We start from the raw sequence: 23439 nt of genomic DNA, 5'->3' as shown, positions 1-23439 counted from the left end.
CTCCATTATTTATAGCCGTAACGCGTTACCCTCGCCGCCGGGCCATAACGAGAACCATGTAGAATGGCAACTATGCATGTTGCAGCATTCTGTAAAGAATGCATCCTCCCCAGGCTGGGTTATGCTCCGGGGCCCGGTATGCTACCGCCGGTTCCGAGTGGAGCGGCATGATGATTAATTAAGAAAAAACACACCCCGCAGGATCGATGATCGTTACTGGCATGCGTCGCAACACGAAAACGGTAGCTCGTGAACGATTTTCGGCCCGGCATATTTTTAGCGAAGGGAATCAGCGTGTGTGTATGTGTGTGCTTATGCGGGTATGTACACAGTTTTAGTAGCCGCGAGCATTAATTCTTCTCGGCCAAGGTACTGGTCAGCCTGGGACGACCTTGGATCGTGAGATGGCTGTGTGTCGCCACTTTCAAGTTCATGTAAGCTGTCCACGGTCCACGGTGCAGGGGATTTCCACTCAACCCTCCCACCCGCCAGCACAAGGGTGAACATACGGAACACGCAAAAATAAAGAAAAGAAAAGCCCACCCACTCGCCTCCACGACATACCCCCCTGGGAGGGGTGGTGGTAATGGGTTCGTAGGCGCCCGAACAAAAGAAAACCGGTGTAGTCCAAAAAGAAAAAGGCACACACGCACGCACGCACGCACACGGCGAGCTTCAGCGAGTCGTTTGCGAACATGGTGGACAAAAAAACTGCAACACTCGAAGGAGCTAGTTGCAAAAACATTTAAAAAAAAACCAGAGCAACAACCAGAAAGATCAAAAAAACGTTCGAATGTGATTTAAACTTGAGCAAACCTTGAGCAGTCTTTAACGGGCGGCAAGATGCGGCTGCTTCAAACGATGTCCACCAGGCGGACGCCGAAAGTGTATCACTTCATCAGCGCGAATGGCGCGTGCCAGGCCTCACGCACAACCTCCGCGGTTTGTCTTAGCGAACGGCGCAGAAGCAAAAGCGACAAAAAATGCAGGCGGATCTACTTCACACACATTTCACCCCTCACAACCCCCCCTTCCGAGGCACCACCCGGGCTAGCGACCGGATGTAGTGGCGTGCGACGAACGTAAAGGACGAATCGGGCAGAACCAGTTAGTGGCACGCGTGCCGAATAATCAAATAAATTAATCGATCTCCCCTCGACAACATGGGGCGGAGGGAGGTCGGAGGCCCTGTAGGCGATCACCTCCAAGCCCCAGGAGGTGGTGGTGTTTTGATGATGTCGGGGTTTAGACGCTCGATTCCGGGCGAAGAATGTTGCAGCTTAAAAGCTCCCGTCACGATAGGTCATACTTTGGAGTAGCCCATTAATCCTTACCGATTTCCGAGGATTTTCGGTGCGATTTCAGTCAAATGACCGACGATTTACCACCAGCCTTGGTCCCGTTCGCTTCTCACCATTCAATTTGTTTGCTTCACCTTCCCTTTTTTCCAGGCCGAGGAAGGAAGTAGACGAAAGTGTGCGAAACACGCGTCGAACCAAGAAGGCCATCAGCAAGCAGCCCGGCTAGGACACCGTCGACCCGAAGCAACCACCGGAACATCCACAGGCCACCATGGGTACCCTGCCGCAGCCAGCCATCGTCAAGGGACAGCTGTGCCCGCTGGAAACGACCCTGCTCCATCGGACCTTCGAAGCTAACGTCGACCAATTCTGCGGCACCGATACGGCCATCATCTACGACGGTAAGCATTCGTTCGTCAACCTTTTTTTTTTTTTTTTGACATCAAAGTAACCCCTCCAACTGGTAGGAGACACCCCCCCCAAACCTCCCCTCTCGCCCCCTTAAATCAATTGGACGTACCTCGATTTCTACTGACCGACCACGAAACGATGCCACCGTGCATGGGTGACTTCGGGTGCACCGGCCGTGAAGGGTTGACGTTTGTTCTGGCCATCTAGTGACTTGCCATCTAGACGAAGGTCAGGTGTTATGAGGTTAGGATTACATGTAGTTTTTCTTTTATTTCCGCACCGCCATGGAGCGTTCTATTGGAAAACCTCATATTAACTGTCATTTTAAATCGCACAATCCAAACAATCATTTTAAATCGCACAATCCAAATCATCAATCAAATTGTTTATCAAAAATCTAATTTTATTCATCACTTTAAAATCTAAAATTTAACGTTTAAAATAACAGGCGCTAGCTTAAAAACGGTCCTATGTTTATAGCGTAGTTTTAAATTGCATACACAACACACGAGTTATTGTTATACAATCATCAACAAAAGAAGATATTGTTCACAAATTTTTCTTCTTCTTCTTGTCGAAAATGATTCTAAATTCTTGTAGAAGATGGTTTAAAATTATGACTATAAAAATAAGTTTACATTTACAGTACAATTTAATCTATACAACAGCAGCTACCAAAGTTTTATTGCAAGACGTGCGATTTTACGACTTTTATCCTTATGTCCCAGTCTCTTATTCCAATTACTATTGAAAATCATAAAACATTTATTGATGAGATAGGTATTTTTTATCAGTTTACCATAGTTACGCTTGTGAATCGTAGATTCATCGATTAATGCTACTGTTGGACAAGATTTACATATAAAATAATCTATATAATCTTGTTAACCTTGTTCAAATGTAGGCTTGAGTGAGGTACACGTGTTTTAAGCGTTTATTACCAGTTCAAATCTATACGCCCTGATCTGGAAGTATAACTCAGCCGGGGTTCTCCGAATTGAGGACGTCATCAAGGCAAGAGATTAGATCAGTATAAAGAAATTCAAAATGAGATTCAATCATACAGACACCGTTCTACGGCGCAGAGGCTATTTCTTACAACCCATCGGTACTCTCTATTAAAATAAACCTAAACACCAACTCGCGTAAGACTTACTTCTTCGTTCACTTTGGGTTTGAACCAAATTAATTTACGCCCTCCAGATTACATGATATTTTGTGACGCTATGCTGTTATATGAAAACTGAAACATACATTGACATTTATTGAATTTAAATTAAAATTTATGCAAACCAAAGAAAATAACTAATCGATGAAATGTTTAGTTGCCTCAAGTTGATGATATATATGAGGTGCAAAAAGGTGTTAAACAGCCTATCATTTACAGCCATGCAATATACAATCTTGTTGATTGGAAACTATTTCAATAGAACCTGTTACGCAAATTGAGGGACGTTTTATACTAGAAAATATTGCCAAGTGGAATCATTCAAATTGAATGATTTGCTAATTGGATCAACATTATTATTGGCAAAGACGATTGGACAGGTTTCAGCGAGAGCCCGAGAATGCAGTCATCATATATTTAGATTAGCCAAGACGGGTGATGAAAAGCCATTTCATCGAGCCAGTTCTACCATCATCCTTAAGAAAATAATTTCTTATAGAATGGATTCTTTTAAGCGAGACACTTGGTGGAGCCCGCACGCTTGGTTCATAATTATTACATTGGCAAAGACCGTGTAGGGTGGTAGGGTGTTCAATGACATCAGGCGCGCATAATTGGTGTCTGCGTGTGACAAGAGACGTTGAAGAACCAATCCATAGGTTTTTTGTTATCGTTTTTGGTCTCTCGGTACCTATAGCAAGCATGGCGTGCAGACACGCACCAACCTGCCAGAGCCGCCAAGAAAAATCAATGCTGTGACAAATGCATCGCACGAAGCGGGTACCAACCCACTAGATACCTTCGCCGATGCATTTAATTTCGGCTAATGTGTGCCTTTCACCGCAACCGTACCCGGTTGAACGGCATCGTCCGGGCAGCCTGCTAGGTTCGTTGGTAATCCAAAACCCTGTGTCATGTTTGTTCGCCCGCGGAGGCCCTCGAGGTCCATGGTACTTTTATTGGATGTGAACCGAAGAAAAAGGAAACCGAAAGCACAGACTAACTTTTAGCATCGGATCAGGGTGGGTTGCTGGCGGGAGCGGGGTGGGTCCGAAATCTGCGGACCATGAATTCTAGTTCAAGGCCAATGAAAGTGAGCCACCAGCGAGCCGAGCGTACCAACGCCCGTGTAATGGCCACGGCATAAAAAAACCCCCTCTTGCAAAGGCTCCATGACGAAGAGACGGCGGAGGTTAGGGAACAGGCGGTATACAACAACAACAACGGCAAGGAAAAATAACCATCGGCATCGTTTTGTTTCGTGCTCATCGAGTTTCCTCCGAACCACCACCGTCTTGACCGTGAGCAATTGGGTGTTTCTTTTTGAGTTCTCTTTTTTCGGGGTGTGTGTTTGGGTGGTGTTTTTTTTTCTCACTTCTCCATCTAACATTTTCACCGCCACCACCAGCCAAACACAACACCGCGTCTTGCCACGCCACGCCACACGTCCGATCTCCGATCACCGGACCTCGTCTAGCTCGTGCTAACGGAGGACAAACTCCAAACCAGCGTCAACGAAGATCATCATGCCGTTACCCAATAAAGCCACCCACTTCCTCCCAGCCAAATCGACATCCCGCCACCCCGTCCGCGGGGCAAATGATGGGAGGGAAAGGGGGCTGCGAAAGCTTTAAGCGGGAACGCGCGTACTTCAAGTATGACTTCAAGTGCGCCGAAGGGGTGCGAAAGGGTTTGGCCCGGCCGGTGCGAGTTGGCCTGCCCTGCGGCGGGCACATTAGACGCGCCATCGTGGTGCGGACGATTGGACAGGTGAACGGGTTACTTACTTGCCTACTTGCACAACCACGACACCGGTTGCACGGCGTACTTTTTGCGCGGCGAGCGTTTTTGCGCAACCGAATGCAACGGCGCGCGCTCGCATTGCCATTGCCAGCGTTGGTCAGCCGTTTGGCCGCAGTTGGGACGGGTGAGAGGGACGCCAGAGGGATAGAGAGAGAGAGAGAGGTATACAGCCAAAGAACGAGCGCGCGCGCACGGTGTAGCGGTTGATAACCTTAAGAAAATCGTTCCATCAATACCGTAAAAAAACGCACTCATGGCGACATCGACAATGAACTAGGACTAGGCAACTCAAGTACAATTGTTACATTAGCCGTGAGCAACCAAAATGGGACTGATCGGAACGTTCTGGGGAAGGGGGCAGAGGGGACGGGGAGGTGTGTGTGAGTGTTCGTTCTGCTAGAGATTAGACAATGGCAAGATGGCTCAAACAAAGGCTAGATGCAAGGGATAATCATTGCCGTGACAAAATACTCCAACTCCAAGTGACCATGAGAGTCACTGCGACCGTGTTCACCGACTGACATTGTGCTCTAGCATTCCTACCGTGCCATTCCTATTCGTTCGAGTCGATAAGTTAGTATACATGATAGCACTTCGACTACTTCCTCACCCCCAACAGATGAGCGCCGTGGGGAGCTGCAGATCAACTACAATGTGCTGAACTCGACGGCGAACCGCCTGGCGGCGGCCGCCCTGAACCGCATCAAGGAGCACTTCCGCTCGCCGGCGAACAGCGACGGGGACCACATCGTGGCGGTGTGCATGCACCCAACCGACCGGCTGGTGACGATGCTGCTGGCGATCTGGAAGGCCGGTGCGGCGTACCTGCCGATCGATCCGACATTCCCCCCGAACCGCATCCAGCACATACTGGGTGAGGCGAAGCCGGTGCTGGTCGTGTACGACGATGACTACGACAATGCGGCCATCTTCGGGAAGACGCCGGCCATCAGCTACGCCGAGCTGCGGAAGCGCGCGAGCGACATGAGCAACGCCAACATCCGGCCGGACGCGATGCTCGGCCACGGCGAGAGCCAGCTGGCCCTCGTCCTGTACACCTCCGGTAGTACCGGTGTGCCGAAAGGTAGGTGACCACAACTAGCACAAACAATGGCGGTGACAGAGGTAATAAAAGGCGTGCTGGTAACCTTATTTTATTGTTTGCAGGCGTGCGCCTCAACCATGAGACCATTCTGAACCGGCTGCAGTGGCAGTGGGACCGCTTCCCGTACTCGCCGACCGAGCGGGTCGGTGTGTTCAAGACGGCCCTCACGTTCGTCGACTCGGTCACGGAGATCTGGGGTCCGCTGCTGAACGGTATGGCGATCATCGTGGTACCGAAGAAGATCACCAACAATCCGGAGCGGCTGGTCGAACTGCTCGAGCGCTATCGGATTGAGCGGTTGGTGCTAGTCCCGACCCTGCTCCGTTCGCTGCTGCTCTATCTGCCCCTGCAGCAGCAGGCCAACGGTGGCGCGAAGCTGCTCTACAGTCTCCGGACGTGGGTGTGCTCCGGCGAGCCACTGCAGATATCGCTGGCCCGCGAGTTCTTCGACTACTTCGAGGAGGGTGTGCACGAGCTGTGCAACTTCTACGGCTCGACCGAGGTGATGGGCGACGTGACGTACTTCGTGTGCGAGTCGAAGCGCCAGCTGGATAACTACGAAAAGGTGCCGATCGGTTACCCGCTCAGCAACACGGTCATCTACATCCTCGGCCCCAACCTTCACCCGGTGCAGGCGAAAGAGATCGGTGAGCTGTACGTGTCGGGGCTGAACCTGGCCGAGGGTTACGTGAACGGGCGTGACAGGGATCGCTTCATCGACAATCCGCTGTCGATCGACCCGGCGTTCGCGCGTCTGTATCGCACCGGGGACTACGCGTCGGTCAGCAAGGGCTGCGTGTACTACCAGGGCCGAACGGACTCACAAATCAAGATCCGTGGCCACCGGGTCGATCTGTCCGAGGTGGAAGCCAACCTGCTCGGCCTGCCCGGCATCGATAAGGGTATCGTGCTGTGCTACCACGCCGGCGAGATCGACCAGGCGCTGCTCGGGTTCGTCACCCTCGAGGCGAACAGTCACTATCAAACGGGACTGCAGGTCGAGGGGGCGCTGGCGGATAAGCTGGCCCACTACATGATCCCACAGGTGATCCTCCTCGACAGCATACCGCTGCTCGTCAACGGCAAGATTGATCGTCAGACGCTGCTGAAGATGTACGAGAACACCAACAACAACGGTAAGCTTGGGGTGACCGGGCAAACGACCGATGTCAATGTCTAACAACCGCGAACCGTCCTCTCAACTTTCAGACGACACGGAGATCGAGATCGAGTACGACTACAGCGACGTGCCGGTGAGCCAGCTAGCCGTGGCGAAGGACCTGTTCGAGACGGTCGGCCAAGTGATCGGGCGTTCGACGCGAGCCAAGATCTGCCTGTCGAGCAACTTCTACGAGCTCGGCGGCAACTCGCTGAACTCCATCATCACCGTGACGAAGCTGTGCGGTAAGGGCTACCCGGTCAGCATCACCACGTTCATCGGGGCGAACAATTTGGGCGAAATTCTCAACAAGATCTGTGCCGACGAGCGCGAGCTAAAGCTGTGCACGTTCGACGATGAACTCAATACCAAAGAGCGTCTGACGCCGAGCTTCGACTATCGCATGCAGCTGACCGCGTTTCCGCTGGCGCTGGAGCACAAAAAGGACACCATCGAGTAGGTTTTAGGGTTCGGGTCTCGGATGGCCTCCGATGATGCTTAGTACCTAACTTATGATCGCTTTACTTGTCCCCACTATAGCATCATTACGTCGAGCTTCTTCGAGAAGGCCGACCTGGAGCAGTGGCTCAAGCCTCAGATCTACGAGACGGACTACAAGGACATCCTGGAGGACATCTGGCTCGTCCTGATCGAGAAGGGGCTGAGCTTCATCATCAAAGACGAAACCGGCCGGTCGGTGGGCGTCTCGCTGAACTTCGATGCTCGTGACGAACCGGAAGTGACGGTCACCAGCAAGCTGATCATCGTGTTTGAGTTCCTAGAGTTTGTGGAAGGACCGATTCGGTAAGCACTTGGTGGCGCATTAAAAACATTCTCTTGCGAGGCGGGGGGCTAATATCCGGTTCTTTCTCCCCTCACACAGGGATAGTGTGCTGCCGGAAGGCGTGAACCAGATCCTACACTCCTTCATGATGGGCACGTGTGCGGAACTGTCCGCCCAGGAGAACATCGAAGCGATGCACTTCATGGAGAGCGAGGTGCTGAAGCTGGCCAAGCGTCGAAACTTTGCCGGCATCTTCACCACCAACACCAACCCGCTCACGCAGCAGCTTGGCTCGAACGTGTACCACTACGAGACGATGCTGGACTATCAGGTTAACCAGTTCGTCTACAGCGCGGACGGGTCGAGACCGTTTGCGGCCGCCCCCAACAGCCAGCGGGCGGTGGTACACTGGAAGGACATTCGGCAGCAGTGAAACACCGAGCCGAGCGGTTAAGCTAAGGATTGGTCGGTCCGCCGGCCGACGAATTAAGTTATTTTTATTTATAAAAAAAAGAAAAACCACTATTCGCGCACAACCAATCCTTCCTCCGCACACGGGAGGACAGTACAGGGAACCTGAAGCCACCGAATGCCCTGGTTCACACTATTATTCACCGACACCCTACTCTTCTGTACTCGGTATGGGGTTTCCAGTTCTTCGCCGTAACCGTCGTTGTCGACCTTAGTATTTAAGCGAACAGTATTTTTTTTTTAGTTACGGTATAGAAGCGTTCGTTGCGATCGGTTAGTATACTCTTTTCAAAGTAAAAAAAAATCCTAGATGCAAACATTCTTTGCATTAGTAATGACAAAAAATTGTGATTTTAAGCTGCGCACCGGTTCAGAAAGGAAGTGTGCCCACGCTTAGGAACAAGTTCCAAAAACGGCACACACCGCTATGGGAGTGCATGTCAACCCTGGAAGCTAACTAGAAAGATAAGAGACACATTTTAATGAATAAAATTTTAATAAAAAAAAACACTGAATACCTGTTTCATTCCAGATCAATATTTTAGCAGTCCTTTAACGTACCGGACTTTAACACGCGACCTTCTTCATCTACGATTATCGCTGCCAAAAGTAGTGTTATCTCTAGGAAGTAGTGGGAATTTTGTTTTTTCAAACAGTTTTTATGCAACTAGCAGGGTTAAATATACTTTTTATATACATAAATATATCTTTTCAAATCAACAAACAAATCAACTTTACAAACAAAATTTGTTACAAAAAAAACTAGCTCGAAGCTGGGGAATATGTTTTGGGATGTTGTAATATAAATGTGATGTTACACACGCCAATATACGGTGATTTGGGATAATATGGTGGGTTTAATCGTCTAGTTGTTGATTTGCATATCGGCTTAAAGTACTAAAGGCACACTCATCTAAATTGATGCCATCAAAAATTGATACCAAAACATCCGCACTATTTACTTAGACGTTTTTTCTACGGCTCACTTATGTCTGATCACAAGAGAGCTGGGAGATTACTGGGAGCATTTTGGCAGCACACTACATCATCTGTATGGCAAGCCACATTATATTCCTGGACCAGCAAATCCATTCGGTATTCGCAAAACGATGTTTGATAATATTTTGTTATATAAAGTTAAAAGCTTCTTCGCTACTTCAGTATGTAACAATGAGGATCTAAAGCAGATGATTTATATTTACAAATCGAAACGCACGTATTGCAGTTGTGGGACAAACAGATGTGTGGTAGAAAATATAATCAATTTTGAAATATTGAATTATTGAAATTTTGTTAAAAAAAAAAGAAAATCGCAACCAATTCGAATGAAAGGATCACAGTCCGTACGGCATATTTACTCTTCACTCACCACGAACAAGCACAGCATTTGGGATAGTTATCCCTTACGATCAATACTGTTTCCAGCCTGGGGAAAGCTTTAAACCGATCCATGATCCATACATTTTTTTTTTCATCACAAGCTGTCATCAAAGTGTAATAATAAAGCTATCAATTTGATTTGTTTTTTGTTTTTATATAGTATCATTATGTCCACTATTTTTATCGATGCACTCTGGTTTCCAGCGGTTCACTACCTCCGTTCAACGTGCATTTTATTTGCAATTTCTCTTATTTACGCTTGTGTAAAGTCATTGAATACACAAGTGCTACAGTTAACCCATTTTGTTTTGCTTGTATACATTCTAATGCAACATTAGATTGCCTTATTGGTTCATACCGACCCGCGCGCCTAGCTGTAGCGATAATGAATGCACATTTAACTATTTCCGTCGCATCGTTACAGCAGAAGTCCAAAATCACTATTCGCCATGCCATCATAACCTGCGCAATCAATAATTGGCTAACGATTAATCTATGCCCACCCATCATGATCATTCATTGTTCAACACCACTTGGTGTTGACGGATGCTCGTGATCAGTTATTTCACAATTGCTTCAACCACTCAAAGCTTCCCTCATTTATCCTTCGATGGCATTCTTTTTGATAATTATAGCTACTTTTTTTTAGTTTTATATTTTTCTTTTATTTTGATAAAGCCCACTTTGCTGCAAACTATTACACACAACGTAAATTTTTAAGAGACTAAAAAAACGAAATGCTCCATTGCATCGTCGCTTTTGCTTCTTTCAGTGCAATTCAACTTAGTAGCAATCCATTTCAACGTTGATTTTTATCTCGTGGGAGGGATTTAGGTTTAGGTATTCCAACTTTTAACTTTTAAAAGCATTCAACTTCGATACATACAATTTCAACTAGCAGAGAAAGGTGGCCAGGTGAATAAACTGCGGAACAAACCATTTAAAAAATAAAAAGCACTAAGTCGATGGAATTGTATGCTACGAAATTGGAATGGAATGTTATGAAGTTGGAAAGGGTTTGTGAATTTTTAAGGTGACGATTGCTATTATGTTCAACCACTCTGAAAAAACAAATCATAGTGCGAACTGCGCATTAACAGTGAATGTGCAAATAAAGTTTTTCCGATCGTCCGATCGAAACCTTATCCAATCGCAATTGATTACAAGCACAACTGGTGTCCATAACCACTCAAAAACCACGATTACAAGCGTGGGCTTCTGGGCTCTAGGGTATGCCATGCAAGAAGATGCACGGAAAATATGCGCAAATTGAACGAAATTGTTGGAAGCGTACCAATCTGCTTCAGGTTTTACCATACGCTGAAAGATATAGGGTATAGATAACGACAACTTTGTACAAATAAACCGGCTCAGTTAATCCTGTCTCTTGCGTCGAGCTATGAACCATCGCAACGGCCAACACACTCCTGACAGTGTCAAAGTGTAGTGAGAATGCAGTACACTTCAAATTTACCGGAAGCAGAAAGCCACAACAGGGACCGCGATCGACTGAGCAACGCAACACGCTAAATTAAACAAGTTCCGGGCGTGCTTGTTGGACGCAGCGCGCAAACACATAAGATACCCGATTCTTAGAATCCTGCATCGCCAAAGCATTCCTCTCGTTTCCCAACCATCTCTACCTCTGCTTCGATTCAACCGCATGTACTATCATATAGAATTGTACAAATATATATATTTATATATATATATCCATAATATTTTGCCTAACAATGTTTTCACCTAATTCACCCTCGCCTCGCCCACTCGCTAAGGGTATTTTCTCACTATGCCCTTCTAAACACTATAGTTTACGCTCACAGCTACGCGGCAACGAGAAGCAGTACTAGCGGTAGTAGCGTGCTTTACGATTGCAGCGCGGGGGGATAGTAGCTTGTTAAATGCGCCGTGCGACAGACACAGTGTAACAGAATGATATAATGTGTTCCGATTTTCCAATGTTTCCTCGTGTTTTTTCCTTTTTTTTTGTTTTGGTTCACTCTATACTAAACATTAAATAACTACCGAGTTTTGTTGACCAGCTGCGGAGGCCGCTCCGCCCGCTCCAGCGGCGCTCGCAGTGCCTCCGGCGGTCGCATCGCCACCCGCACCACCACCCTCGGTGAGCTGCTGGGCCTGGTCTAGCTCACGGTACTTCCGGAATGTTTTCCACTGACCTGAATTGTAGTCGAGCGTGATGAGCGATTCCACCAGCATGAGGGCCGTCCGGTCGTCCGCTTGGTGCACTTTTTCCTACAAAAAAAAAATAAACGGAACAAAAACAAACGGGGCATAAGTATTCGGGATCGATGCGCGACAGAGATCGCTCCCTCCCAGCGAGCGAACGGGGGGACACGTACGACACTTTCGTTCAGCTTGATTGTAACGATGTTTTCCGGATTCGGTCGAGGGTTGTTCCGGTAGCCGGCCATGAAACCGATGATGATGGCCTTCTCAAGCCGCGACACACGGTTGGCTCGTTTGAACATATCGTGCGCTTCCATGTAATACTTGCTCTGCGATAAGGGGAAAAAAGGTAAACGGTTAAAGAAAATGAAAACAATCCCGTGCGATGCACAAAAGCAATCCCTACCGATATGGAAAGTCCTTTTCGTCCCGGCTGCTGCTGTTGTGGCTGCTGCGGTTGCTGCTGTGGTTGTTGCTGCTGCTGTTGTGCTCCACCGCCTTGTGATTGCTGCTGAATCGTTACCGTCGCTCCTTGCTGTTGGATACGCTGCACCTGTATCGGTTGACTTTGCGTCTGCGCCTGTTGCTGTGGCTGCTGCTGAACGAGCTGGATGGTCGTACCGCCGGTGCGCTGGGTGCCCGGTGCCTGGAATTGTATGGTGTGTTGCTGCTGCTGCTGCTGTTGCACTTGCTGCGTCTGCTGTTGCGGAATTTGGGTGATGATCGTACGCTGGCCAACAACCTGCGCCGAAGTCGTCGTCGCAGTCGCTCCACCGGCCGCTGCCTGCTGGATCGTTTGCACCAGCTTCGGTTGACCGGCGGCGGGCCGCTGAATAAGCGTTATTCCTTGCGGTAGTATGGTTTGCACACTGTTCGTACCGCCACCGACGGGGCGGAAAATCACTTGCTGCTTTACTTGCTGTTGTTGCTGCTGCTGCTGCTGGGCTTGCGTGATGTTCGTTATCAGCGCGGGTATCGTAGTCGTCTGCTGCTGTTGCTGCTGTTGCTGCTGAACCACCGTTGTCGTACCCTGCTGTTGCACCCCTGCCGGTTGTATTACGACTGGCGTCAGGGCAGGAATGTTTTGATGCAGCGAGCCGGTCGGCACGAGCGCAGGTATTTGACTCAACTTGTCCGGTTCCGATTTGACCAAACCGGGAGGCCCGGTCAGCAGTGCGCCGCTCAGGCCAGACACGTTGTGGAGCGGAATCTGCTGGTACACGGTGTTGCCCGATGCGTCCACCGTGCGCAATATAACGCCCTTCTGGTTCAACGCATTCTGCACGCCGGGCGTGTTCGTGACGTAGTACGTGTTTCCCTTTACGCCCGGCGGTAGCACGACCTGCGTGTACTTTGTCTGTTGGCCGGCGGCCGCTTGTAACGCTTGCTGTTGCTGCTGCTGCTGCTGCTGCTGTTGTTGCTGTTGCTGCTGTAGTTGCTGCTGCTGCTGTAGAATCTGCGCCACGGACGTGGTCATCCCAGCAGTTGGTGGATTTTGAGCCGTTATCGTTATTGTACGCTTCTGCGGTACGGCGGTTGGTGTGATTTGTAGCTGACTCTGCTGTCCTTGCTGCTGTAGCGACTGGATGTTCAGTATCGTTGGCTGGGCGTTACCAGACGGCATCTGGGTCGAGATTAGTGGCGGTATGTTCTGCAGCAGTTGACTGTTGTTGAGCGAAACAGTAGGCGCCGTTTTAATCTGCACGATCCTAGTTGGCTGCGCAGTAGCTTGCTGTGCTTGAATCTGCAGTTGCTGTTGTTGCTGCTGCTGTTGCTGTTGATGCTGTAACAGCTGCTGCGCATGCTGCGCACGTGAGATAGTGGTAGTTAAAGTCGGTGTACCAGCGGAATTCACGCTCGATACTATCCGCTGGATGTTCAACTGTTTGCCGGGCGAACTAGTGTTTAGCACGTACGAAGTTAATGGTGCTTTCTGCTGAATTATGGTAGCCCCGCCGGAAGCGACCGTCGTGTTTGGCTGCACCTGCTTCGTAGTGAACAGAATATTTCCGCCGCGATTGATGATGGTGGTCGATTTTGGAATCGATGCGTGCAACGACGCCGGTACTATCGACTCCGACGAAATGATTTCGATCTTTGGCGGTCCACTTGCGGTGTTGCTGCTACTGGTTGCTGCTGCAGCGGCCGCTGCCACCGCGCTGACCGTTTTTCCGGTCGACTTTTGAATTATTTGCACACCCCCGGTACTCGCTGGTGCTAAGATGTTCGCCTGTGACGCTGCTAGGACCGTTTTGGCTTGTTTAGATACCAGTGGAACGGTGCGCACCAAAGATGGCGGTTGCGATGACAGCGTGAGGGAAGGATTGGCAATCGATTGGCTAGCCACGATACCACTGGGCTCTGTTTTGATTATCGTTGCGGTTATTGTTTTCGTTGTTGGGTAGGCCAGCGGTGGAACGGGTACGGAGCTCACCGGCACCGAGCTAACGGCGACCGATGTTGGCGTCACTATGCTGATGGTTTCCTTCTTAGCCTCTGCCTTCACTTCTACCTGATTTTCTTCCATTAAAGTAACCGGTGTCTGGATTTGAGTTTGCGGCGATTGCTGCGGCTGTTGCGGCTGAGGTTGTTGAGTCGTTATTGTCGCTTCGGGCTGCTGCTGTTGTTGTTGTTGCTGCTGCTGTTGGCGTTGCACCGGTTGCAGTTGCGGTTGCTGTGGCACTGGTTGCACCTGCTGCGCCGTGGCTTGAGATGTACTGGTTACCGTTGATGTCATTATGCTGGAGGAAGTCTCCTTGCTTCCGGAGGTCGCTGGCATCGGTGTTGCAGGTTGGCTGTACACGGTCGAAGGGGCGGATAAACCGGCCGCATAATCCGGCGTGGTAGTAACCGCCGGCGCCGAAGTAGTCGGTGTAGCCACAACAGGTTTCACATCGGTCGCACTTTGAGTCTGTTGTTCGGCCACCTTCTTCGCTTGCTCCTCCTTTTCCTGCTCTCGTTTTCGTTTCTTAGCGGCGGCGTAGCCTAACGGTTGCTCACCTATCTCTAGCAGCTTGATGCCACCGTCTTTTCGACCGGCCGGAGTTCTGCTCATGGTTGGCCGGGACTGTCCCGGTGTCGTCGGAGGCGATCGGAAACCACCGGTCGGTACACGCGATGGAATACCTTTGAGCGGTGTTGTGTCGGTCATTTTACGTGGGATACCACGCGATCGTAAAGGCACTGTAGGTGCGGATATCTTCTTGAGGCAACTCTGTGCATCGGATGACTTTTGCACCAGTTCCGCGCGTAAGGCCGCACTTTTCGGTTTGCGTTTCAGCGTAAAATGTTTCACCGGCGTTGCCTGCTGCCCGACGACGGACACGAGGGCCGATTTGTTCAGATACTGACATTCGAGTGGCAACAGGCCAAGATCTGCATTTTTCCCCACTAGCCGCCGCAGCTCGTTCACCATGTCTGTGAAAATCGGTCGAGTCTCTTCGTAATCGGAGATCTCCGTATTCAGCGAGCCAGCGGTGGGCAGAGTTTTTATTGTTTCCGCTATCATTGAAACCCATAGCTCCGAGTCGAGACCAGCCACTTCTATGACTTCCTCTAGTTCGGTCTTCCACTAGAATAAATAAACAAAATAGAAAAATAGGGTTCAATTCCGCCCCCAAAGCTTCTCCAATGTAGCTGCATGTATGTTGACGAACGATGAAAACATCGGCTGCTTGACATGGGAAAGTAAACACGTCTAATGCATGCTGCGTTATTTTCGCACTAATTAACCGATTACGATTCCGGATGCTTTATGATGACATTGCTCGAAGGCGGGAGACGCGTAGGGCATAGATTAATTATTTATAATTGATCCCGGGAGCTACACTATCACGATGAAAGTATTTCGTACTTCGTTTACTGCCCAACTGTTTTTGCTGACGACTGCTTAGATGCGGGACAGATGACTATTCACACGCGCAGCACTCTGGTGTGCACCACGATGATACCATCGCTTTTGCTTACCTCTTCGACGATCCGTCGGGGGATTTGGAAAAAACTGAGCAGCAGTTTCAGCTTCACCTGCGTCTGTAGGTCTGGAAAACACTCCTTGATATTGCGCAGCACCTCCTTATTCAGTTGAGACGTGATTGAACCACTTATCCATGAGTCGTTTGATGTACCAAGCTTATTATGTAGCCACAGAGAAATATCGCTGTCCCGCACGTTCGCCATCTTGAATAAAAACTGAACGACGAAGAGCGACGCGAGACATAGGTAGCTACATACAACGAGGTTAAGTCATTGATTGCGTTTTCACGTCAACGCAAGAAAATGACAGTCAGTTTTGACAGCGCCAATGCATCCAGCATTCAGTTGTTTTCGCTAATATCATTTGGTGCTTAATATCAGCAGAAAAGAAAAGATTACAATAACAATTAAAATTATTTACTTTGTAGAGAATCATTAATTTATATGTAACCGGTTTGATTTGCCAATTTCAATTTAAAGCGGTTCTTTATCAACCGGTTCAACGGCAGTCTCTCGAACAGGTAGCAGCACTGCATGTTTGACAGTAAATGTCATGTGAATCAGCGTCAAGTTGGATTTTAATTCCGTCAACAACGCTTCTCGATTAAAGTTGATGCTAGATGTTTTCGTTAATTTGATTCATTACATTTAGTGCAACATTGTGAAACTAGCTTTATTACAAAGCTTGGCTTAAAATGAAGCCTATAACATCGAAGTTACTGCTGTTGGCAGTAGTTTTGGGCTATGGTAAGTATATGTTTTCCCACAAGATAGCTTCATGCAGTCGGGCGGGGCGTGTCCCTGAACATTCCTTCCAGCTTCAACCTGCAACAATGGATTGCACCTGCATAGGCGCTTAGGTTAATGAGTTTTAAATGGTATTCACTTTTGTCTGTTCTGAACATTGCAGCATCGGGTCAATCAGCACGATCCAACCTAACGATACCGAAAATACTCCAGGGATCATGGTTCTCCTGGGAAACTGGAAGGCCAACATTGACCGTCCTAGACGACCACACTATGTCGGATAGAGGAGAACTGATACACATGGAGCGTGTGGGGTCAAATTATACGTTTATTTTCCGAGGCCAACGCTGTTTTCATTGTCTACATGCATTCCCGAGGACGTTAAACATCTTCGAAAAATATGAATGTAAGTAAACCAATGTTTAATGCTACAATGCGTAGTAATTTTATTGTTTAAACCTTCAATTTCCTTCGAAAGCTGCCTGCGTTACTCTTGGCAAGAATGAAGATCCAACGATAAATCGAGTTTGTCGCGGTATAACAACCGACCAGCAGCTGATAACACTGTTCAACGAAAACTACGTCCCTGTAAACTGTCGTTCTTCGCTGGAAGGGGTGTGGCAGTTTGCGTACCAGAATCGGTTCCGTTTCACGGGCGAATGTGATCACCCGGATGCGAGGATCCACTCGTGCCAACAGGCCGGCACGCAGTTCCTCATATCGAACGAAAAGTTCAACATCACCTACAAGCAGTGTATCGGAATGACAGACACGTTCAACGGAGTGGTTGAGTACAGCTGCTTGGGTGATTGGTTTGTGGGCAAAAATCACTATTTTGCCGTAGCCAACACGAAGGAATCGCGAAAGGATGAAAAGTATCGCTGTTTCTTGAAGAATCGTGACGATGATCTGTACCTGGGTGTGTCGATTACAGCCGAATGCAATACCCTGAAAACGGTAGAAAAATCTCCAGAACGTCTACGCATCACACCGGTGAAGGCGGATGTGATCGAACCGGGCTGCAGATTCCCGCAGAATTTCACCGGCGAATGGATCAACACGGCGAACATTGACGGCGATGTTAAAATCAATGAAACGCACATAGTTGAAACGTACAAACCGGATCAGTCTCGTTACCGACGCACGATTTATATTTGCCGAGAGCAGCGCGACACGCGTATCATGATGGCTCGTCTTACGGTCGATGGTTGCCAGACAGACTACGTTTGTTTTGATTTCGTCCCAAAACACCACAATATAATCCGCTATCGGCGTGGACGTGCCTTAATCGAAGATGACTTCTCGACGGTATGCGCGTGGAAACAGTTCGACAACAAAGAGCAGTGGCGGTACGAGCTACTGTTGGCCGCAAAGCCGGTCCCGATTCGATGCCCCGTGGCGGGCAAATTTAACTTCACCCAGAAAGGAGAGGCACCGTTCAAGACGCGTATCCTTGGCGGTGTGACGTTGAGCCCTCGGCCAGACATTCGCTGCAAGCAAAACATATCCGACTTTTCCGTGTGCGACGGCGACCAGAAGGAAATGGCAATTGATGCGGATTATTGTCTGTCGGTGGATTATCTCGGTCGTCCCATCGATATCTACAGCGATCCGGATTATCGGATGAGCTGCATTGGTTACTGGCAGGAGAATCTCAAGTCATATCTCATCACGTACGACGACCTCGATCCACTGTCTAAATATCGCTGCTGGGTGTATCAACGGGCAGATCTGAACCGAATCCTGATGTCGCAAGCCGTCGGTGCCTTCTGTAATTTAAAGCAGGATGTGACCTCGTGGAACTGGACCGAGGGAGCAGTGGTTGCGATCGACATGACCGAATACGAGCGAGAGAGGGATCAGTGCCCTATGCACTTTGACGACGGATCGAATCCGTGGAAGGAGACCGAAAATTTGGTCACAATTTTCCAGTGGAGAATTTACCGTTCGACAGCTGCTTTCACAAGCACATTTACATCGTTGCTTATCTCGGTGGCAGCAGTGTTTTTGAAAGTATTCTTCTAAATTTAGCTAAGATCTTCATTTTTCTCCGTCCAACTCGCACGTATGCCGTGCCCATATGTGCCTTCATTCCGTCCATAATTGTAAATGTAGTAACCACATGAAAATAAGCAATAAAGACATGGATAGAGACTACCTCACCTTTTTTAAATAACTTATTTTACTTCCCCAAAGCGCGCACGTGAACGTAGGTATTGTGAACAAAAATAACAGGCTAAACACTGGATCTCATCGTCATGCTAATTAGAGCTATCTTTATGCTGGTTATTTTTAAGAGTGCAACCTACGTGAAAAATACACCTTATTGAAGTTTTGCTCAAAAGTAAAACTACGCAAGATGCCACCTCGGGATAACATCGTATTTGCATGCAAATTCCTTATTGGAAGGAAAATCTGAACAAACGGCATTTGTGTTCCAAAGCCACGAAAAAGCGCAAAATACTCTTGCTTACGTACAACGTGCATCTGTCCATTGAAATTACATATTGTTATGACTATTTGCATGAATAGAATATGAAGTACAAAAGTAAAACGATTTTAAACAGATTGGGTTACGTACTGACGACAAGAACCAGAAAGAGACTGCTATCATACTCAATCGTTTGCCCGAAATAACCTTACCAAAATATGAATTTGGTTTATTGTGCTAATTAAATCTAAATGAGTAATAAAAACATCTGTTAACAACCGACTCTTTGAAAGGTATTTTTTAGTATCATTAATTTTAACCTTAAATCATCTTTAGCACGTGTGCACGTGCATCTTTAGCATGAGTGCATCATTTAATCATCAAGCACGTGCGCTTTAATATGAATAATACATGAGAGACAATGAGGAATTCATTCATCGGCTCCAAATACCACAATTTATGAAAATTAACGATTACTTACTTCACACGTTTCTCAATTCCGTATGCATTGCAATATTTTCCTAGTATTCGACTAGGAATACTACCTTCTGCGAAGTGCACTGCTCCATTGACATTTCCCATCATGACAGATAACGGCGTATATCGTGAAACTCGTAAACACTCTGATTCGGACGAGTTTTCTTTTACTTGAAAAATTGTATTTCAATAGTTACATTTTATAAAAATTTTTCTATTTCTGCACGATTGGGTGGTAGTAAGTCTCCAGTATCGAAAATAGAATTCATAAAGCGATTTCGTACGAATCGGAAACATAAGAAGCTCGCGATAGACACCCGCCTAATCGATTTGTTTATTGTGCAACATGAATCGCACTGAAAAGTAAACTGCCGAGACGACAGGGCGAGAAAAGCATAAAAATGAAGATTTTCTTTTCGTCCACCGTTATGGGAGTGGTGGTAGGGGAGCCGAAGGTACGAATGCCGTATGGCTGAACGCTCTGTCCGTGTTGTGGCTTCGTCGTCGACTTTGGGGTTGCAGTATTTAGTGCTGCTGCCGCTGTGGCAATCGTGCCGTGAGTAGTGAAACTTTCGACCGTATCGGTCAGTCATTCGCTGACGATTGGATGGTGCTGTCGCGTTCCTCTGGTCGGTGTAAAACGGGTTGCTACTGCCCGCAGTGTGTTCCGTGCGTGTATATAAACGAGTTCCTAGCCCAACTAGTCGCTAATGTCCCTTTCGCCGCCGAGCGTGTCGTTGGCGGTTGTTATTCGCGCAGCCCGCGACGAAGGTGTATCCTGATGTGATTCTCGTTACCGCTTCTACGGCCACGAAAAGAGAGAAGCTTTGTAGCGGAGGATTAATGCACAGGTGCATCGGTTGCATTCCGCTGTCGATCGCTAGTCTTTCCCCCTCGTGACTGTGATTCGTTTTTGATGGTAAAAGTCGTAATCGCACAAGCTGTAAACCCCGTGTGTGCAGGGCATTTATAAAAAAAAAACAAATCGTTCAGTCAACAACATTGGAAAACCAGGCAAATAGAAAGGTGGTGTAAAGAGCAGGCACGTATTTGCTTAAAAGTTTAGTATACTCTTCAGCATCAATGCAACCAAACGCCTCGGATCGAGATATAGATGATTTGTCCAGCACAAAAACAAAGCGCTGTCAAAACGAAAAACATCTGTGCGGAGTGAAAGAGTGAGAACACATACTGCAGTGCGGATATGCGAAACCTAGCTGGTTGTTGTGCTTGTTGAGAGGAATTGTCAAACTTGCAGTACTAGAACGATCGGTGCATCTCTGTTGTTCTACGGCTCACCAGAGACCAACGGTGTAACGTCAAATCGAACGGGATCATTTGTAAAAACGTAAGCGCCACACTTTCGCGACGGTGCGAGCGAGAACGTTCGAATAGGAAAGTTATGTGTGCAAGACGAAGAACGACAGCATCTAGGAGCACGTGTACTATACGCTAGTGTTTCAGTGTGTGGTGAAAAGAGGTGCATAATCGCGGACAGCTGAGTGATGAAAATTGTGCAGTTCCGTACCGTCGCTAGGAAAGGCACCAGTAGTCCGTATCGCATGGTTCGATCGGTTGCAAAATAGGAATGGAAGTTGTTTATCCCATCGCGTAACTGAAGTGTTCCCCCCGCGTACCGATAACATCCTCTCGACATTCTCGAATTTTCATCCAGGATTTGCAAGCAAAGGTAGGATTGCTATTCGTGCGGCATTCGTCACTTTCCTTATCATTGCACGTCACATTTTCTAATCGTTGGTAAGCAGCCTCCGTCCGCCGTCGCGCCGAACGCCTACCACCTAAGAGCCGCTGTTAGTTGACCCCTCTGCCGTGTGCTGCGTGAATGTGGACGCGAGAAATGTCCGCTCGGACGGATTACTTAACCGCTGGCTCTCCCCCCTGTTGCTCGACTGGTGTGTGGAAATCTCGGCCTATCCTTGCGAGGTGGATGGCCTTGTCCGTTCGCGCCGTTGTGGATCGGGTTTTTTTCCCTCTCCTTCGGTCGGTTTATCGGTGGATGATGGCGAAAAAATATTCGCACCATCACGATCGAATTCGACCGAGGACGCCGGAGTTTGTCCCCCGCGAGACAATAGCTCTGGCGGAGATGAAAATTCAGCTTCACGTCACGGACGGCGCGTGATACCGACACACGGTGATGGACCCTTGTTGCTCTCTTTCTCTATTAGCTCGCGCTATTGGTTGTCACTTGTATTGCATCATATTGTACCACTTTTCAACTTGATTGCGTTATGATCCTTACCCATCCTTATTCATAGATGTTCATTTTCAGACATGTTCGCTTTACCTTTTTTATTTCTTCAAGCGACTTATAAATCGTTCACATATAGCTCAATTGTTACTAGCATTTTTAATAAATTCATAACATTTCAACCTGTTGGACAGGACTATCCCCAACGTAAAAGACAGTAACGGACGCCGCAGGCAATAACAAATCTATGATGAATCTCGTTTTGAATCAAGAGATGAAGCAATTTGATTGTAAATAGAGATATTTTTTAGGGAAGATTTACTTATATTACCTGTTAGACATGTTATAAAATATGACAAGCCACCCTATATGTAAGATACTAAGAAGTTTGAATTTTAATAATAGAACGCTTTCTTAAAATTTTAATTTACGAAACAAATTCTGTATTTCGTTTGAGAGAAATACAGTTCAATTGAAAATGTATATTAATTCCACGCTTATTTAGAATATTAAAGCTAACTTTCCCAAGAAATATTTTCCTCCTATTGATGCCCCTCCATGAACAGTCAATTTCAAATACCTTGCTCCTGTTGTTGATCCTCGGGGAAGATGGTAAAATATGGAAAGCAATGAATTTGTTAAGAAACGATAGCAACACAAATAATTTTGCTATCACTCACAAATAAATTGAAGCTAGTAAGCTATAACAAACCCTTCTCTTCAAGACACCTGCGTAGAACAAGATTAGCGTAGAAAAATTAAATATTCGTGTTTTTTTTTATTTTCCCATTTTAAATCATTGAAATCCAATTCGTTTTGTGTTTACATTTTTCCCATTAACCCGGATGTAGTATTTACCCGAGTGACCGTCAGTATTGCAGTTCGAGGGGAAGTACATTCACCACATGGCAGTGCCAAAAATATCCCGCACGTGGTTTACCAGCTGGTACATTGCTTAATGATCTGGAAATAATGTGGAATAACACGAAAATATCCTAAGTACGCTGTGGGGGTATTCGTCCAGGAAATAATACGACTGGCCAAGTGGAAGCGGATGTTTTACCAATGAACGTAACTGCTCGAAATCTGTGCCAAAAATCGTTTTAACAATCACGACGCAACAAAAAAAAAACAAACCTCACATCCAACACCGACTTATCACCCGTGCATCACACAAATCTCTCCGGAAGTGCACCACCACCCGTGTGTCAGGCTTTAAAAAGCGGACATGCACAACGACGACGGGTTCCGTCCGGTTTTTTTTCCCCCGAAACCAGGGGCAACGTTGGAAACGGTCCAAATTCAATAATGCACTTGTGTAGCGCACTTGAGTCGGGCTTCATCATGCCATACCGGAGGCCCACAGCCGAGTTCCGGGTACGTGCCGGCTGCCAGTTCTGAGGGGAAAATGATTTTTATTTCGATCGCTTCCAAGATGGTTCCTTGGCCGGTTGTTTACGTACGAGGCGGTGGTACGCATCTCTCTTTCTCGAGCTCACCCCCTTTGGGGCCCGGTTATCTGGTTTTGGTTTGCTTTCATTCGTTTGCCTGCATTCGGTGTGGCGTGGTTGGGCCCGGGTCTGGTCTGAGTTACACATATATGGGCACCACCGGCCAGTGAGGCCCGGATGCGGAACCGCTTCACGTACCAGTGGAACGACGTAACCAAAATTCGACCGAAGTGTTGAGCTTATTCCACCTGAGTGAGAGCACTGAATTAGCATAAATAGATCACGGAAAGGAAAAGTGTTGCCCGATCGTAACGGTGTGGTGTTGGGACGATCGGATGTAAAGCTGAATGAAGCTTACTTAAAAGCCCAAGCTTCAGGAA

General features: G+C 47.7%; 3 protein-coding genes across 3 annotated transcripts; 2 read left to right on the top strand and 1 right to left on the bottom strand.

Moving 5' to 3' along the window:
• The first annotated feature begins 1572 nt into the window (after positions 1-1572).
• Positions 1573-8671, top strand: LOC131261329 (beta-alanyl-bioamine nonribosomal peptide synthetase ebony). Its single transcript, XM_058263338.1, has 6 exons — positions 1573-1702; positions 5303-5767; positions 5851-6924; positions 6998-7403; positions 7488-7751; positions 7831-8671. Exons 1-6 carry the CDS (start codon positions 1573-1575, stop codon positions 8162-8164), a joined length of 2673 nt encoding a protein of 890 aa, XP_058119321.1. The 3' UTR covers positions 8165-8671.
• A 2804-nt stretch (positions 8672-11475) lies between these two features.
• LOC131272101 (negative elongation factor A) lies at positions 11476-15945 on the bottom strand. The gene is made up of 4 exons (XM_058273730.1): positions 15736-15945; positions 12176-15340; positions 11943-12098; positions 11476-11835 (listed from the first exon to the last, which is right to left on the bottom strand). Exons 1-4 carry the CDS (start codon positions 15943-15945, stop codon positions 11596-11598), a joined length of 3771 nt encoding a protein of 1256 aa, XP_058129713.1. The 3' UTR covers positions 11476-11595.
• Positions 15946-16323: 378 nt separating this feature from the next.
• Positions 16324-18645, top strand: LOC131271891 (uncharacterized). The gene is made up of 3 exons (XM_058273458.1): positions 16324-16488; positions 16652-16894; positions 16967-18645. The coding sequence occupies exons 1-3, from the start codon at positions 16437-16439 to the stop codon at positions 18511-18513; spliced, it is 1842 nt and encodes a 613-aa protein (XP_058129441.1). The 5' UTR covers positions 16324-16436; the 3' UTR covers positions 18514-18645.
• The last annotated feature ends 4794 nt before the right edge of the window (positions 18646-23439 follow it).

The sequence above is a fragment of the Anopheles coustani genome, chromosome 3 (assembly GCF_943734705.1).
Source record: "Anopheles coustani chromosome 3, idAnoCousDA_361_x.2, whole genome shotgun sequence".
Lineage (NCBI taxonomy): Eukaryota > Metazoa > Arthropoda > Insecta > Diptera > Culicidae > Anopheles > Anopheles coustani.
The sequence above is the reverse complement of the archived record's forward strand: the minus strand, read 5'-3'. Positions and strand labels throughout refer to the sequence as shown.

Coding starts and splice junctions, on each gene's coding strand:
- LOC131261329 (XM_058263338.1), top strand. CDS start 1,573: ATGGGTACCCTGCCGCAGCCAGCCATCGTCAAGGGACAGCTGTGCCCG. Junction 1,703..5,302: donor TACGGCCATCATCTACGACG/GTAAGCATTCGT, acceptor CACCCCCAACAG/ATGAGCGCCGTGGGGAGCTG. Junction 7,752..7,830: donor TTTGTGGAAGGACCGATTCG/GTAAGCACTTGG, acceptor CCCCTCACACAG/GGATAGTGTGCTGCCGGAAG.
- LOC131272101 (XM_058273730.1), bottom strand. CDS start 15,945: ATGGCGAACGTGCGGGACAGCGATATTTCTCTGTGGCTACATAATAAG. Junction 15,341..15,735: donor CCCGACGGATCGTCGAAGAG/GTAAGCAAAAGC, acceptor TATTTATTCTAG/TGGAAGACCGAACTAGAGGA. Junction 12,099..12,175: donor GAAAAGGACTTTCCATATCG/GTAGGGATTGCT, acceptor CCCTTATCGCAG/AGCAAGTATTACATGGAAGC.
- LOC131271891 (XM_058273458.1), top strand. CDS start 16,437: ATGAAGCCTATAACATCGAAGTTACTGCTGTTGGCAGTAGTTTTGGGC. Junction 16,489..16,651: donor GGCAGTAGTTTTGGGCTATG/GTAAGTATATGT, acceptor TGAACATTGCAG/CATCGGGTCAATCAGCACGA. Junction 16,895..16,966: donor CATCTTCGAAAAATATGAAT/GTAAGTAAACCA, acceptor TTCCTTCGAAAG/CTGCCTGCGTTACTCTTGGC.